The 17,369-nt window shown below is 37.4% G+C and overlaps 1 protein-coding gene across 3 annotated transcripts in view; it reads right to left on the bottom strand.

Annotated features, from left to right (window-relative positions):
* Positions 1 to 17,369, bottom strand: part of ITPR2 (inositol 1,4,5-trisphosphate receptor type 2) — a 462,476-nt gene that overhangs the window by 304,456 nt on the left and 140,651 nt on the right. For all 3 annotated transcript variants that reach the window (XM_069490734.1, XM_069490735.1, XM_069490733.1), the window contains exons 14-21: positions 16,560 to 16,701; positions 14,335 to 14,496; positions 9,950 to 10,122; positions 8,867 to 8,986; positions 8,562 to 8,747; positions 7,242 to 7,493; positions 6,639 to 6,783; positions 5,079 to 5,229 (exon numbers count right to left, since the gene is read on the bottom strand). In XM_069490734.1, coding sequence (XP_069346835.1) covers positions 5,079 to 5,229; positions 6,639 to 6,783; positions 7,242 to 7,493; positions 8,562 to 8,747; positions 8,867 to 8,986; positions 9,950 to 10,122; positions 14,335 to 14,496; positions 16,560 to 16,701 — 1,331 coding nt within the window. The remainder of the gene's footprint in view (positions 1 to 5,078; positions 5,230 to 6,638; positions 6,784 to 7,241; positions 7,494 to 8,561; positions 8,748 to 8,866; positions 8,987 to 9,949; positions 10,123 to 14,334; positions 14,497 to 16,559; positions 16,702 to 17,369) is intronic.

Below are 17,369 nucleotides of genomic sequence, written 5' to 3' on the forward strand. Positions count from 1 at the left end.
GCCCCTAGGGCACAAAAATGAAAAGCTGCTTCTGAGCCTAGCAATTTCTGCTGAGCGTGCCAACTAAAAGCCACCATGAGGGTGAGCAGCCACAGCCTGGCAGCTACACTGAGACCCCCAACAAGCTCTAGGATGAGGGACAACTCACAGTGACACTGAGGCAGCCTGCACTGTCACCAAGGACCCAGAACAGGAAAACGTCTGAAATTGCCACTTTCCAAGCCAGCCGTCCCGCCACCTCAAGCACTAATCACTGGCATCTAAATCTACAGGATTTCCCAGAAAAACAATTGACTGCTACATGTGCACACCCTATTTAAGACTGGCGCCACTGAGGCTGGCACAACGTGGAACTCCAGGAACTGTAAGCCTTTTCCTTCTAGACAGGCCTCCTCTTCCGCTCCCCTGCGTTTGACCTGCCAAACATTTGCCAAACATTTCTCTGCATGTCCAACCCCAACTGTGCTGGAGTAGAATCAGTAAGTGAGAAGTAAGGAAGGATAAAAAAGATCTGGTTCCATTGCATAAAATTTTCCAGACAGTATGAGCAAACTGTATCACTTACTTGAAAGAACTGGTTTTCTGGTTTTTCTAGCAACAATGTTTATAAAATTATTTTCTATTTCCTAAAACCTGTGCTTTGCAACTGACTTCCCATTGAAGATAAAGTTTCATTAAAAGAGGAAAATATCTATGGTATTGGAGGTGTCCATATGAAAAAAAAAGGGGAAAATATAATTGAAATTATTTGGCTATGAAAGAGCCAAGATGATGACACATTGGGTATTGTAATGCGGCAGCACTGCCGTGATTCCTATCAGTCAGCCTTTAAAATAACAGCTCTTTTTTCCCCCCAGGTACTTTCCATAATCTGGGATTTCCTCTCTAGCCTCAACCCCTTCTCACCCTGTACCAGAGGAATTTTTCCCATGCTTGACTATCCTGTCTCCACTTTCGCAGATTGCAGAAATGTGTTCCCTCTTGCTTCTTTTGTTAAGAATTTATAGAGTCTAACACTTTTGTTAGGAATTTATAGTCTAATAGAATCCAGCTATAACAACACACATCCTAGAAGAGTTGTAGGATAATTCTTTAAGCTTGAATTGTCACCTTGCATGAAATAAATCCTTTTCCTACCAGGTAATTAAGTTCTTAACTTTTTTTGTTTTAAAAAAACTTTCAAATTTATGGGAAGAATTGCAAGAATTGTACAAAGAACTCCCACATATCTCTGCCCAGATTGATTAGATTCACAAATTCTGCCTCGTTTGTGTTTCTCTCGCTCTGTCTACATACATACACATACACATGCCCTATTTGAAAGCTAATTACAGACATTGTGACCTTTTAACCCTCAATTCTTCAGCATGCATTTGTTAAAAACAAATACATTCTCTTACTTAACCACAGTGCAATTATAAAATCAGAAAATCTACAATCCATATTCAGATTTTATCAATTGTGCCAATAATGTCTTCTATAGATAATATTTTTCTGATCCAGGATCCAATCCAGAATTTCCTATTGCATTTAGTTGTCATGTCTCCTTCTCTCCTTTGATCTGGAACAGCTTCTCAGCCTTCCTTTATCTTTCGTGACATTGGTATTTTTGCCCACATTTCTCTATTCTCTATTCTCCCTTCAGGAACCAAAGTGATCAGATCACATCAATCCCTGCTCAAATCCCTCCAAAGAGTGCCCTTCAAACTTGGAACAAAATTCTTCCCCTCCCTCACTGCATCACTTTCCACGTCACCATCCTACTTTATTTTTCTTCATAGCATTATCTGATGTTACAGTGTATATTTATTTATTTAGTACCTGTTTCTCCCAATAGGGAAGGGTAGAAATTTTGCCTACTTATTTATTAATTGTCTACCCTGTGGCTAAAAACTTTATCTCATTCATTGTTTATTCACAGTGACTAAAACAGCCTCTGGCATACAGTATTTGTTCTATAGATTCTTGTTGAACAACTTAATGATGCTCAGATTGCTGAAAGAATGATTAAGCTATCCAGAGGTGAATGTAATTCACAAGAAAAGATGAGAATTATTGAAAAAAAAATGCATGTGTCTTAGAGGGCAGATACAAATAGGACAGTGGAGAGTGCAAACAAGCTATTAGCAAATTTTCAAAAAAAAAAAATACTTTTATTCAGGGTGAAACACTGAAAGCAGACTGTAAACACTGAAACCAAAAGTCAGGATCAATTTCTACATTTTTAAGAATGGTTTGTTTTAAAGGCAACTGGAGATTATAAGAAGCATGATTCATACAGACATTTCAAGTGTTATGTACCCTCTGGGACTATCAAAAGGAATCTCTCACTAGTGAGATTCAGGCAACAAAATCTGCACAGACCACCCACGTACCCCTGCTCTTTGATTTACCATGGAAGTTCTTGGCCTCTGCTTTGTTCTTGTTCATACATTGTTCATAGACTTCTATTTTTTATAAAATTTTAAACTTGCATAAAAGATGCAACGATGGGAAAGAACATTCATCGACCTTTTCCTTTTTTCTCCATTTGTTTCCACAGTCCCTCCCTCAAAGCCTTACCACTCTCTGTGAATATATACTGTATATAACAGTTCTATTATGCTACGCCTTGAAGATTACCATTCTGGACAATGTCACCATGTAGATTCAGGTTCTCATTTATTTCCAGAATGATTTTTTTGAATGTAATTATAAATATCCATTCTGTTCCATTTCACCGTTTTTCTTCTTCAGGAACTCCAATTGTTCATATGATGGCTCTTCTTTGACTTTCTGCCATTTCAACCACTTTCTCTCTCACCCATGTTACTAGTTTCTTTATATCATTGTCATTCTCTTCATTGTTCTCCTGCCTTCCCTCATTGTCCCTTTTTATATTTTCATTCAAATCTATTCTCCCTTTGACCCCTATAATTTAGTATGTTATTTCTAAAACTTAATTAATTAATCAAGTCAACATTTTATTCTTTGTCTTTTCTAAGTTAAATCAACTTTCACTTCATTTGTCCTAGCTTTTGGTCCATTTCTGACCTTAGGTTTTTAATTTGTGATTCAAGGTGTTTTCAATAGCTCAATGTTTGCTTGAAGATAATTCAATTCCATTTAGAGTACCATGTTACAATATTCTTCTGCTTCATCGTTGCTTTTCAGAGAGGTATTTCCATCACTGAAATGTTTTGATTTTTCATTCCGTTTTGTTCTTACGATAGTTTCACATAGTGAGACCAATGACATCTGTGCATTTTGTGGACAGGATTGACAATGAGCAGGTTCACATGATCTCTAGTTCAAGATCTCCCTTTCCTGACAGAGATGTGAAGTTTGGCTTTTGGTGGGGGGCAGTGAAGGAAGAGTTATACGTTGATCAATTTTTGGAGTTTTTTTTTAATCTTGTGGTATTTTAGATTTCCCCATCTAGCCTCTTTTCTCATCACCAACAAGACTCCAAAGGGTGCCCCTCCCTTACTTTCATGCCTAGAATCCCTGCTTTTCTGCAGCTGCTACCTGGGTACTTGTAAGTCCCTTCCTCTTTAGTCAGTGCTCTTATCTATCTGGAGACTTTTTCAACATTTTCACACTTAGGATAGACTTTCTCTTCTTTATGAGGATGATTTTCACACACTCCCCTCTTGTCTCTTCTGCAGTTTTTCCAGAAACCATTACCTATCCATGAAGGCTTACAATGGGAGTTCATGAGGCAGCTCTACTGAAAATGGATGTTTATTTTTCTACTTACAGTAACTAATGTTTGTACTGACCTCTGGCTTCTAGTTATGCTGGAGGTGGAAGGATTTATGTTGTTCAATTTGCTTCTTATTGATTTGCACAGTTTTTTGGAAGATGCAAAAGGGATTGATATTTAGGCAGCAGCAATTAATTACTTCAGCTTACTGTAAATTCCTCATTTATAATTCTTAACCAGATATTTCTTCCTTATACCTGAAATTAAATTTCTGCTTTTACCATTTTAGTCCTGTAATGGATATTGTACTGGACACTCTTATGGTCCATGCGTATCCTGTCTTCAGGGCTGAAGCACCTGCTCCCCAGGTGCTGGGCATCATGGCTACTGACTACTGACTGCTGTGTCTCTCACAAGGCTGACTCTTGGGCAAAGAGAACTGCCTTATCCAATGTTACACACCCCCCTACATGATGATGCCAGTAGCCAAGGATACAAAGCTCGACCTGTTGCCTTAATTTGTGACAACTCTGAAGGACCATCCCAGCCCCAGAGCTCCCTACAGGGTCAGCTGAGGTTTCAGTTGTAACTGCATCACAAATGAGCTTGTCTGTCTGCCCAATCCTGGCTGCTTCACTTCCTTACATGAGTCCCTCCTGAGAGCACGCCTCAATATGCCTTCTGCAAACAAGCCTCTATCTCAGGATGTCTTCAGGGCAACCAACCTAAAACAATCGTCGTCACAAAAAATTTGTGCTGAGCCATGAGACAGTCACTGATATAAGTCTACTGGTATGTTGTATACATTCACTTAATTCTCACAAGGAAACTGCGAAGAAGATACTATTATTACCATCTTCATCTCTCAGATGAGAAAAGAAAAATCATAGAGAAGGTAAGTACCTTGCCTAAGTTAATGAACGGCAAAGGCAGGATTTGAATGCAGGCACTCTAACTTGAAAGCCCACTCTCTTATCTACTCCACTCCACTGCCCCCCCACCACTGGCTTGGCATTCACTATTCCCTAGTATGATGCTTAACCAGCCCTTTACTTGCATCTTTTGAACCCCTGCCATGGAGCACAACCAGCATACGACACATACCAAGATGATCCCAAATATTAAGATTATTTTAACGCATAACATTTTCATGAGTGGATTGGCTACAATGTTAGTTGCTAAAGATGTAATTTGATTGTATGAATTTGTCTTTCAAAGCTTTAGCATTATAAACAGGGAAGCACATTTGTAAATGCATCCTACTATTACTCAGGAATATTTTTCATATGTACTCATGTATTAGCAGGTACACGTTAACTTCTCTGTAGACTTGTTTTTTATCTTACTCCCAAGTAATAACAAAAATACTATAATATTTCTTAAAAGTTCTTACCTCCATCTTGAAATTTGCTTAATCTCTCAAAATACGATGACATGGGGGCCTGTACAATGTCTAGGATAGCCAGAAGTGTTCTTGTTAGCCTTAATAACTCACTGAAACTATAAAACCCAAAGTATATAAGATTCCGAGCCAAGTGGACCACCTTAATAAAAAAAGAAGGGGTGGGGAGAGAGTGGAAAAGAAAAAAAAGAAAACATTAGGAACTCAAATAAACATTGGCATTTTTAGTATCTAAAGTAGTTTAGGTATTTCTAAACTTCCTAATTCTTTAACACCTAGGAATTAAAATACCTGTAAAAGCAACCACTTGAACTTTGACTTATTCAGGTCTATAATTAAATCCAAATAAGATATTTTATACTTCAAGTGGTTAATGAAGTTTATATTAGAATTATTTGTCTTTTAATTAAATATTAACTCATTTAAGTCTGTAAATACAATTTCATAAACAGTTATATTAATTAATTACTTCAAAAAAGAGGTACTATCCATGAAATGTGCCCAGAAATATATGTTCCCTATGCTGTTTTGTAGTCTTCCAGATACTACCGGACATCCTAAGTGTGAGAGTCGGGTTCCAAGATGCAGCCCCTGATGCATAGTCTCCTGCACATTGTACCAGGGTTGGTCTGAGTGACCAAAACAGAAGTGATGGCATGTCACTTCCAAGATTAGATTACAGAAGACTGAAACTTCCATTGTGGACTCTTTCTCTCTCTCTTTCTATCTCTCTCTCTTTCATTCTCTTGAATGGCTTGCTCTGGGGGAAGACAGGTACCACATCATGAGGACACTCAGGTAGCCTATAGAAAGACCACATGGGAAGAAGCTGAGATGTCAACAGCCAGCAAGGAAGTGTGGCTACCAACAACCACATGAGTGAGTTTAGAACCAGACTGCAATCCCAGTCGACAGCTTGCTGGCTGCCCCATCGGAGACCCTGAGCCAAAACCCCCCCAGCTAAGCTACTCCTGGGTTCCTGACCCATAGAAACTCCGAGATAATAAATGTTTGTTGCTTTAGGCTGCTAAGCTTTGGAGTAATTTACTACACACCAATAGGTAACGATTACACCTGGTATCAAGTAACAGTATCCTCTCTCTACTTTTGTCACTATCCCCAAAATGATATTATAACTGGAGGTATTTCAATTCAGTTTAATGAGGATAAAAATGTCACCTCCATTAAGATGAAAAAAGTACCCAAACATATTACAAAATATGCAAAACTATCTTTGTTCATTAAATGCAATAAAGTTTACATAAATGAAACAAAAAATCAAGGAAAATAGTATATAAAGGATAATTACAAATAAAATATTTTGTATTGGATATCAAGGTATAATCAAAGTACCAAATCTATCTCTTAAAAAATGGCAGAGAGAATCGTATTTTCATGAACTAAACTACCCAAGTACCAAAACATTCTAAATATTATGATGGAAAGAAGGAAAAAAACTATTAGAAGGAAAAAAACTTTGATGCTCAATGTATCTAATTTTTCACAGGGAAAATTTAATAACATCAAGAATAATTGTTTTTAAAAACATACCTCAAATGTCAGTTTGTTTTTTTCTTTATCCCCAAAAGGAAAGGGCTGGTTTACAACTTCTTTCAAGTATTCTTCAACAAATTCCATTGTCAGTGCAAATTTCCTTTTCATATCATTTCTAGAAGAGTCTGTTATAGAATCATATCTGGAAAGACAGAAACAAGATAAAGCAAGTGAAATTCATCACAAGCATTTAAAAAAATAGGAAAATATATATACTTTAGCTTCCTGGCCTCATAATCTTGGATAAATCAGTTAACTGTCCTGGGTGTTATGTCCTTATCTGTAAAATGGGGCTATTGTGAAATGAGTTAATACATGTGAAGCACATAAACCAGTCTACCATAACATTAAGTACTTAACAAAGTTTTACTCACATTATCAATATTATTTCTGTTTACTGGTTTCCAGAAAGATGCTTCTATTATCACTAAGAGTTATCATTTTAACAAAGAGTATTTTATTTGCATTTGGAAGATTAATAACCTGAGTTAGAACACACTAATGCCTTTCCACGTATTTCATTTCAAAACAGTAGACATCTGATTTCTACTGAATTCATCGGCTGAATTTAAAGGCCTCAAGAGATTTTTCCAAACGTACTCATGAATTGTGATCTTTGTGGGGATTTCTGTCCAGAGCCTGGCATAGCGAACGGGCACCACGGACTCCTGGGGATCCCGGTCAACATGCATGTGGAGCATGAGGCGACAAAAAGATGCTCGGAGGTCGAAAGGCAGGCTCTCGTCTGACACGCACCGCAGGATCAGATCTACAGAGAGCTGGGTAGAGATCTGGTTTATGGCCAGATACTGGCGATCCAGGCACATCCGTGCAAAGAGGTTTAGCTGGTACCTTAAAAATATTAAGCATATGACATTACTTGTCTTATCCTGATAAAGTTCTTAAACATCATAGTACTAATCAGTGTCTATGTTTATGATACCTATATTTCCAAGCGTTTCTGATAATGGAGTCAAACTCTTATGGTAGTAAGTTAAGTGATCAAATGACAACAATATACGAAATTGTCTCTTACTTGTGCCAGCAGCATGTGTCTGGTGGAGAGTGTAGCTATGCTCTCAGTTTCCTAGGATTACAAATACTACACTCGGCCCGAAGGCTATGGGAAACAGCTCCCACGAAAGCATCTTTCTCCACCTCCCCCACTCTCACTCAGTTGCAGGCTCTAGTATCTGCACTCTAAATTGAGCCCACTCAGTTCCCGAACCAAATGTGATCAGTCCAAATGGCATTAGTACACTTGGATTCACCAGCTCAGGTCTGAGATTAACAATTAGCCTTTGGTTTTGTTGCTATAGCTACGGAAACCAGAAAACACAAGGCATTCTTCTGCCTTCCTCTGATTCCTGCCATTTGGGCCCAACTTGTCCCCAGGGATTCTGCCTTGGGTTTCAACCCCTTAAACTCAGGGATGCTAACTAGGTTTTTGATCCCAGTATACTGACCACCGGTGCTTCTGCTGCCATATGCCACCACTGAACTTTCATAACTGCAGGTATCACTCACCATGAATTCGTAAGTACTATACACTAAACGGCTGGCTAACTTCCTCTGAGCCAGCCCTGCAGCCAGATCAGTGTCCTCAGCCCCAGTTCTCTCTCTCTCTCAACTCCATCACCTAGGTCCTCACATCTGCCCCTACCCCAATCAGTAAGAGGAAAAAAACTTTTGCTGAACAAACATTTCAAACTAGTGAAAAACCAGAAAATTGCAAGTGGAGTCTGTAGAAAACACAGACGTTAACTTTTATTTCGAATATTTTAAATATACTAAATATTTCAGCTACCCTGCATCAGACATGACTTTTTAAATTTCCTCTTCATAGGTACCTAAGTTATAGAGGCTTAGCTCTCAATGAATATGTGAGACTGAGAATTTTGATTCTCTATAATACTTAACCTGTAATAGGTAAGAACTTCTAAATCAGCCTTGGTGCCTTCTTTTGCCTCTTGAGCAAGGTGCCTGATAGCTTTGCCATGAGGTTCCTTGTTGCTGTCAATCCAATAGAGCCAAACTTCTTCGTCATCAATGTCGTCTGGAAGGATGGAGCTCTCGATGGGACTGTCTACTTGCATGGAGACCACCCTTGAAAGAAATAAAACGTACAAAAATCTACTAAGAAGTGCACTTAGAAATATGAAAAAGACTACAGTACTTACAAATAATGAACTGAAAAAAAAAATGTGTCCTTTATCTGGGCTTACTTAGTTTGAATGAGAATGTCCGCATTGCCTGGACTCAACATGAATTTACAGATGAGTTCCTGAGTTACAGGAATAGCAGTGGTATTAGACACACACAGATCTGACAAATAATCCAAAAATCTGGCAAGAGAAAACAAATTAAACTGAATATTAAGACAAAGCATTTTAGAAAATCATCACCATAAAAATACAATTTGGAATATAATTAAAGAAACTTATTTACAAATATTTTTAATATTATTTCTGTGCACCATTTTTCTAATGTGTTGCTTATTGTTTGTATCATTAGAAACAAACATTCAATTATTTTTATTTAATGCAAACCTTATTTCAAAAAGGATATGTTTGCTTCTATTTGTTTGGTGATACTCATCCCACAGCACTGTGACTTGTGTTTAGAAAATCATTTATCTGCCTTAAAGTGAGACTCCCTGGAACTGAATATCAAAACAAAAGCTAATGTTGTGCTGAATCACATAGGAATAAAGCACATAGTTAATGGAAGTAACTATTGCCTGGTTGAGTCAGGGGCCCATTTCTACCTTTTAGCATTTATTTGCTGTACTAGTTAGTTAAGAAAACTTTGCCAATTTGCTTGACTTTTCTACAGGCATTTCTCCCGGATAATGTAGCAAAATGAGATAGAAAAATAACTTGATGTGAAGTCAGAAACTCTTTTTATTCTATTCCTAACTGTTGGGGTATTCTTGGGCTATTTACTCTTTAGGCTTCTTCTCAGCTCTAAAATGTGGATAATATTATAAAACCAATGTACTTCATACAAATGTATGAGGATCTAAATGAGACAATTATATGAATATATTTTGAAAAACTATAAAGTTTTATAAAATCGTAAGTTATCAGTGAAAATCAATCACACTTAAATATAAATCTATAAAAGCCTTTGATCTCTTATGGGGTAATAACTCTTGATTATACATAATTATTACAGCAATAAGCCCAACACAGTTTGTCCATTAACAGTTTGTGATATGAAAGAATTCTAACTTTTAAAAGTTCTAAAAATAAAACAAAAAGCCACAATCCCCACTAGAAAAGAATACTCCATGAATCACTTCAAACCTTGGCTCCCGATTTCTCCTGAGTAAACTGACAAATGTTTCTATTTCTTTTGCTGTGATATGTTTCTCTAGTAGTTTTCTGTTGTTGTGCAACAAAGCTGTGATGGTATCTTCTGCCAAAATATCATAGCCAATCTGGGACTGCATGACACAGAAATTCTTAGCAATATATTCCTGCAAAGAAGAAAGGCTGTCAGAACACACCACCAAACGGCTTAGAAATAACAGGTTCTATTAGGGTCAACAACATTGATTAATTTATTCATAACAGAAAATCCACTAAAAATTTTGCCAAAAGAAAAACAAATAAATAATTCTTCAATAAATAGAGCTTTTTGAGGAGGGTAATAAAAACATATTGGCATATACATGATTTAAATTATAATAAAAAATTATGCACCTAAAAATAATTTTTAATGTGGGTACTTACAATCTTGTAAGTGGGAAAAAAAACAATTTGTAACTAAAATTACAAGTTTTTATGACATGATAACTTAGGATTTCATCAGTCTATTAGAGGCCTTTCTTCTAACTCTCACTAAAAGTTATAACCAATGATTTTGGCATAATTATAGAAAAGAAAATGTCTGCCTGAGATTTCATTCATGAGGCATGAGATCTATGCCATTACTTGAAGATCCCAGATGGATTGGGTTGATTTCTTTTTTGTATATATACTACAATGGTCTATAACATCTTCTCTTTAAAATAGTGGTAAAAATTTCATATACTTTTTAACTTTAGAAAGCTATCAGACAAGATAATAGGATGAATCACTTTATTGATCAGATCCATTCACCCAATAAATACTTCTTAAGGCCTATGACATTCCAGGCACTGTTTGAGAGACTAAGGATAAAGCTGTAAACAAGACAGAAAAGCTCTCATGGAGCTAAAAGGCAGTAATGAGCAAACAAATACGATCATTTTACATGTTGACAAGTGAAATGAAACAGGATGGAGAAAGGTGGCACCTTTAGGTGGGGTAGATGCTGAAGAAGTGACATTTGAGCTAGAATGGAAATGATGAGAAAGAAGCAGCCATGAGAAGACCTGAAACAGAAGCCATCTAGGCAGTGGGAGTAGCAAGTGCAAAGGACCTGTGGTAGTGGAACCAAGTTTGTGATTATAAACAAAAGGTGGCCATTGTAGCTAGAGTATGGTAAGTGAGGAGAAAGCAAAGCTGATGGTGCAGAGGTAGGTCAAAAGAATCCTTATGAGCCATGATAAAGGGCAAAAATCTTATTCTCAGAGCAAGAGAGAGCCACTGGGAAGGTTCAATCATGTATTATTTAATATGCTCCTTGTTTTTCACACTAATTTTTCTATGTTCCAAACCACTATTCTCATTTCCCACATTCTTTCTACAAGCCACACATCTTATACAGCCATAGAACTGGTGAACTTAACCCCTTTCACAACCAAAAGTTTTCACTTTGATTTTTGGGGGGTTCTCCTTGGGAATGGATCTATGTTTCTATGATAAGAGAATTTATTGACTAGAAAGTGGTTTTGCCTTAGGTAAAATTTACTGGAATGTATCTATTCCTTGAATATGATGTTGGTTGCACAAATCTAATTATATTCTAGGCAGCATTTCTGCGGCCTTTCAAGATGATGGCTTTGTGTATTGGGCAGCCAGTTAAGTAAAGTAAATGTCTTCTGTTAGTATATCATTTTAAAGATATGTATCGATTTACACACTTTTATGACTATTGTAGTTATATTCTGGTATAAGGCGAACATCCAAGATGTTAATAAATAATCAAATGAAATTAGAGGTGCTATCAAATTCTATAAATAATAAACACAGGCTCAATATTAAAGACGTGGGCTAGTGCGAAATCACAAATGAACTCTCTATTAAGACTATAACACACAGGTGGGAATAAAGGAAAGCAAGGTAATTATGCAAAAAAGTAGAAGGTCTTTCTGCCTACATTTTAAAATCATGTTCTAAAAAACATCAGAAAGCTGCTCTACGCTTAATACAAAGCACTCTTCATAGAAATGAGAAAAAGATTTCTCAGCTATCATTGAGATTCAATTAGAACATGCAGGAGAAAGGGAGGAGAAATAAAATCTAATCTCCAGCAAATACTGGAGATTCTTTATTCCTTTGTCAGCTCTATGATCTACCTCCTGGGGAGACACCCACAGTCATACATTCCAAAGGAGTCCAGAAAGCAGGTCCCCAAAATATATAAACATTTACCTGAAAAGAGTGATGTGACCAGGTAGGGGTGTGTGTGTGTGTGTGTGTGTGTGTCTGTGTTCACACGTTTACTTGTCAAAAGAATGAGTGTGTTCGGAGCAGAAACTGCACATGCCCTCAGCGTGCTGTGCCCAATCCCTGGCTAAGACTAAGAGGGGAGTGAGAAGGAACTGTGTGTGCCAGACCTTGAGAGACTGAGAACTGACACCAGTTAAGACATGTTGCCCAGGGAACCTACGAGGGACTAGCGTTATAACCAAACCCAAGGAGACCTGGCACTGTTAAGCTCAACGCAGTGCTGTGGAAGGGGGAGGGGACCTCAGCACGCTTCCAGAGGCTGAGCACAGTCAAGGATGGCACACATCACAGGACCCGATGGGACTGAGGATGCCAGGCAACCTCTGTAGAACTACTGATTTTTTCTGTTGATTCTAATCTCTATGATACAGCATCGCTTTTATGTGTAGAGTGGTAACCTGTTTAGCAAGCATATTTCTCCAGACTCAAGAAGAGAAAGGAGGACAAGTAGAGTCCATGGAGCAATCTTTCCCACCCCCTGCCCATTCCAGAACACTACGGAACTCAGGGTCTGATACTGGGAGCATCTCCGATATTGCCTCTGAGTGCTTGAAGGTCTGTCGTTTCACACTTTGGAACTTAATTTGTCTTCCAATAAAATATGAACAACTCTACCTACTTTACTTTGCCATCTTAAAGGAATGCAATAAAGTTGGGAAAAATAATTCTAGTGGCAGCATTTCGATTGGAGAGAAAGATATCTATAACTAGGGTTATATTAGAAAATATGTAAGGATTTGTTTATATTGTCCCCTTGCTCCTGGTCCTTGCCATATTATTTATCTCCTGGCTAACGTTTACATGTTCTTTTTGGACCTTTCTTAATCTTTAAACAGAATTTCAAAGCCAAAATATTTAAACACAATCTTCCTAAAGCAAATCTGTTTTTCTTGCCAAAAAACTTTCAAACTACCAAGAGGCAAAGTGTGATGGCTAAGGGCCTGGGGTTTGCATACTGACTCCATTCTTAAAACTATCATCTTGGACAAGTTAAATAAGCTCTCTGTGCCTCCACGCCTCATCTTAATTCAGTATTAATCAAGTTAATTCATGAAAAGTACTTAGAATTGAGCGTGATACAAAGTAAGCACACCATAAATACTGCTAACGATTCCCAAATAACCTCTAGGTTTGGCATCCTAGACCAAGGCTCTATGTGGATTAGCTCACCCCGCCCCCCCAAGCCTCTCCCACCCCATCCTTCCTCAAGGACCACACTCATCAGCAAAATTTTCTGATGACACATTCAGCCCTCAAACAGATTAAAAGAAACATGGGACACTAATTTACCAAACAATAATTAATTTTAAACAACTTTATGTTAAACATTTACAGTATTGAACACAATGCAAAATACTATATATTTTTAAGATAAAAGTGAGACTTAAATTTCACTTGCAGTTGGCAACATTTAGCCATAGCCCTAGATCCACCTGGGTTCCCTGGTCTCTGCAGTTGCAGATTTCTTGGGGCAAATGAAATCATTTGCCCCAAGCATCCATCATTCTCACTTCATAGATCTCGCTTCTTAAAATACCCATTCCCGTACAATTTATGAAATGATTCTCACCCTACTCTAAGGCTTCCTTCTCCAGACATTCTTCCTTGGCTCCCATGGCCACAGCTGAGATCTCCCACTTGTGAATTCCCATCACGCTGTCTTTTCTCTCTTGTGTCCCCTCATGTCCTCACCCTTATATTTCAGATGCATACATTGTATCTTTTCCACCAGACAATAAGCTCTTTGGCAGGTACATGGTGATATTATACCTCACCAGTTCCTCAAGCCAAGAAATGCTTCATTCCTCTTTGCATAATAAATCCAGTATGCCTCCTGGCCAGCAGGAGGTAACACCACCCACATGGAAGGACCCAGTACATCCTCTCCCAATAATTCTAATTTTATAAGGAAGAATAAATGCATGTCAGTTCAAAAATATTTACAGATCATTTCTGTGTGTTGCCAATACAAAACATTTCATTTCAAAGTGAAATTTCCCAATCCTACTTTCTATACTTTAGAATAGTAACCAAAGAACCTAGCCCATACTTTAAATACGAAACTGAGTTAAAAATGGGGACCACCCTCTGACCTGATTTTTCCGGTAGTCCTGCTGAGAATGTCTCAGCACACGGTAGCAGAGTCGCAGCATGTACTTGTAGGGAGCATATCTTTGGTCCCCCAGATCTTCAAGTCTCAGCATTGAACCTTCTCCTGCTTTCTCCTTAAAAGGTGCTTTGAGAATCCCAAACACCTATCAGGAACAAAAAGAACCACCTATTCTGATGAATGAAGGTGTGTGTTTTGCAACCTATTTTAATTTTTTTCCAAATGAGAACATTGACTCACAACACTTATGCAATATTTGAGTAGAATTAATGTAACGGGTAAAAAATAAAAAGGATTTAGGATAGAGGACCCACATATCAAAGAGCAGAAAAATACAGTTGCAAGGCTTCCCTAAATAGAATGACATAAACATTATTTAAATAAAATGCTTAATTTTGTTTAGAAAGTCTATTTTACTAAAATAGGAAATATAAAGATAACTTGTCCCAAGTTATATGAACATATTCAGATGATCTAAATAGAGTTTTATTTCAATAGGCTTTATAGTTTCTGCTATTACTTTCTATAACTTTTCAAAACCAAAATAATATAAAGAAAACATTTATTCTTCATCTGAAACTGACATCAGAAAATTGCTCCCAAATAGTGCTTCCAAACCCCTTTAGAAAAGAGTTAATTTACTACTTTCGGTGCATAAAGATGCAGCGAAGTCAACGAATGTATCAATATTCAAATGTAACAAATAAAGAGCCACACGGGCAGCTGGTGGCACCCAGTGAGCCAGACTCTTGTAAGGTTAGCAGTTTGGAAGCATTTAAAAAGCACTGAAGAATATAACTCTTTCAGGCAGGAAGACAGCAGGTAGGATCACCTGGAGATGAGTCGGTAGGATGAGTAAACAGCCTGTGAAAGCACATGAGCATTAATAAAAGAAAGCAAAATGGAAAGGAATTACCCTCTGGAGTTCATAAAATGTGATATGAATTAAAGTTTCTTCAATAATTCTGTATTTGCTAAACCTTGAACTTTATAATACTGAAATAAAAGATTTGATGTTTATTTATTGTTTAAAATAATATTAATAAATCATTCAAGGTTTTAAAAGTCCTTAAAATCAAATGTTTTATATAAAAGAATTCCAAGAATAAAGACTTTGTCCCATTAAATTTGCAACCTTTATTTGAGAGAAATGTTTATTTTATATTTTCAATCAAGTATAGATATTAACAATGTGTCTACTATTTTGCTTTTCCAACTCAATAAGAACATGTGAATTAATAACATGATTTTTATGTTTTAAGTATCTTCCTTAAGTCCATACTTAATTAATGCAGAAACCTATTACTTTAAATAGCAATTAACAGAATAAAAAGAACACGTGAAAGTAGGCATGTCCATATGTGCCCATTATTAATTTTAGAAAGTGAATTAATTTACTGATGTGTTCTGAACAATTTCAAGGAGACATAATATAGGAGCAACTCTATACTTTCAGAGAAAAAAACTAGAACACTGTATAGAGCCCTTGTGAGCTGAGGAACAGACTGCCCCACTTTCCTAGGGAAAAGAAGGAAAGAAGTTCAGGAAGCAGATGGAGACGGCAGTTTCCAAGTTCACCTGGAAAGTCTACCTAAAATTTTTTCCAGAATATTTTCTGGAGCTAGTCTGATCATACAGGTTCCTTTAGAAGTCTGTGGTAGGCTGCCTCAAGATGGCCCCAGTATTCCTGCCTCCTGGTACTCACACTCTCGTGGAATCCTCTCTGATGGAGGGGCTAGATTTATTAACCCTATCCTAACAAATAGAACACAGGAGAATTGATGGCATGCTACTTGTACGATTAGGTTATAAAATGATGGTAGCTTCCATCTGAGTGCCTTCTGTAGTTCTCTCCTGGATCCCTCACTTCTAAGGAAAGCAAGCTGCCTTGCCTGCAGGCAGCCCTGCGAGAGGCCCACGGGGGTGAGCGGGGAAGCAGAGGCTCTCCCAGGTGAGCCTTGAGATGACTGCAGCCCCAGCCAACACCTTGACTGCAGCCTGGTAAAAGACCCTGAGCAAGAACTGCCCACCTAAGCTACTCCTAGACCCACAGGCCACAGAAACTGTGAGATAATAAGTGTCTGTTGTTTTCAGCCACTAAGTTTTGGGGTCATTTGTTACGTGGCAATAGATAACTAATATGAGGACTTTCCTGATACTATAATTCAAAACAGAAAATATGCAAATTTAATACATGAAAAAACTCACCTGTGCCAATATGTTTTGTTCTCTCATTAATTTTTGACGTTCTCGGTTTGGCTTAGTGACTACCACATCCAGAACTTCTTGTCCGTTATTAGGCACATCAGCGACAAAGAAGATGAGGTCTTCCAATAACTTGGTTACAAATCTACCATAAAATGGAAAGGAAATGCTACTCTATGGTCTGCTTAATTTTGGAGAAAGTAATTTTATTAAATACTAAGAACTGAAACACTAGAAAACAAAGTATTTCAAACAAAAATTCCTTAACTGACAAAAAAATAATATCTAATGCAGTTATGGTTTACCTAAACTTTTATAAAGAATATCCCTTCTCCAGTTCCTCCAACCCCCACTCCTGTCCCCAGCTCTAATCAAGTATTTTCAAAGACTATTATGAAATAAAGCCACGTGAGCCCCGACAACAGATGACTTGGTAGGATGACACCACCAGATGCTTTTCCATGAATGACCAGCAAAGCAGAATATTTCTGCTTAAGGGAGAACAGTTACACTTCTAAATTCCTAAATTCAAATCTTTTTTTAATTATTAACTCAAACTATATTTCTTAATCCTCACCACATTCCAATTTAGCCAATGTACAGAAAAACGTAAATGATCTGTGAATAGAAACAGAGTAAGCCATCCTGTGCTCTGAATTGTTACGAAAGTATTCAATGAGCTATAAAAATCATAGTATTCTAGAACCATATGACAATGTTCACTTTTAAATCATATTTTGGTCATTATTATAACTATCACTTGAACTTCAGTGGCATTTAGGACCTGAAGTGTCTTAAAAACCCTTCCTCCCT

Source organism: Eulemur rufifrons, chromosome 16, assembly GCF_041146395.1.
Source record: "Eulemur rufifrons isolate Redbay chromosome 16, OSU_ERuf_1, whole genome shotgun sequence".
NCBI classification, from domain to species: domain Eukaryota; kingdom Metazoa; phylum Chordata; class Mammalia; order Primates; family Lemuridae; genus Eulemur; species Eulemur rufifrons.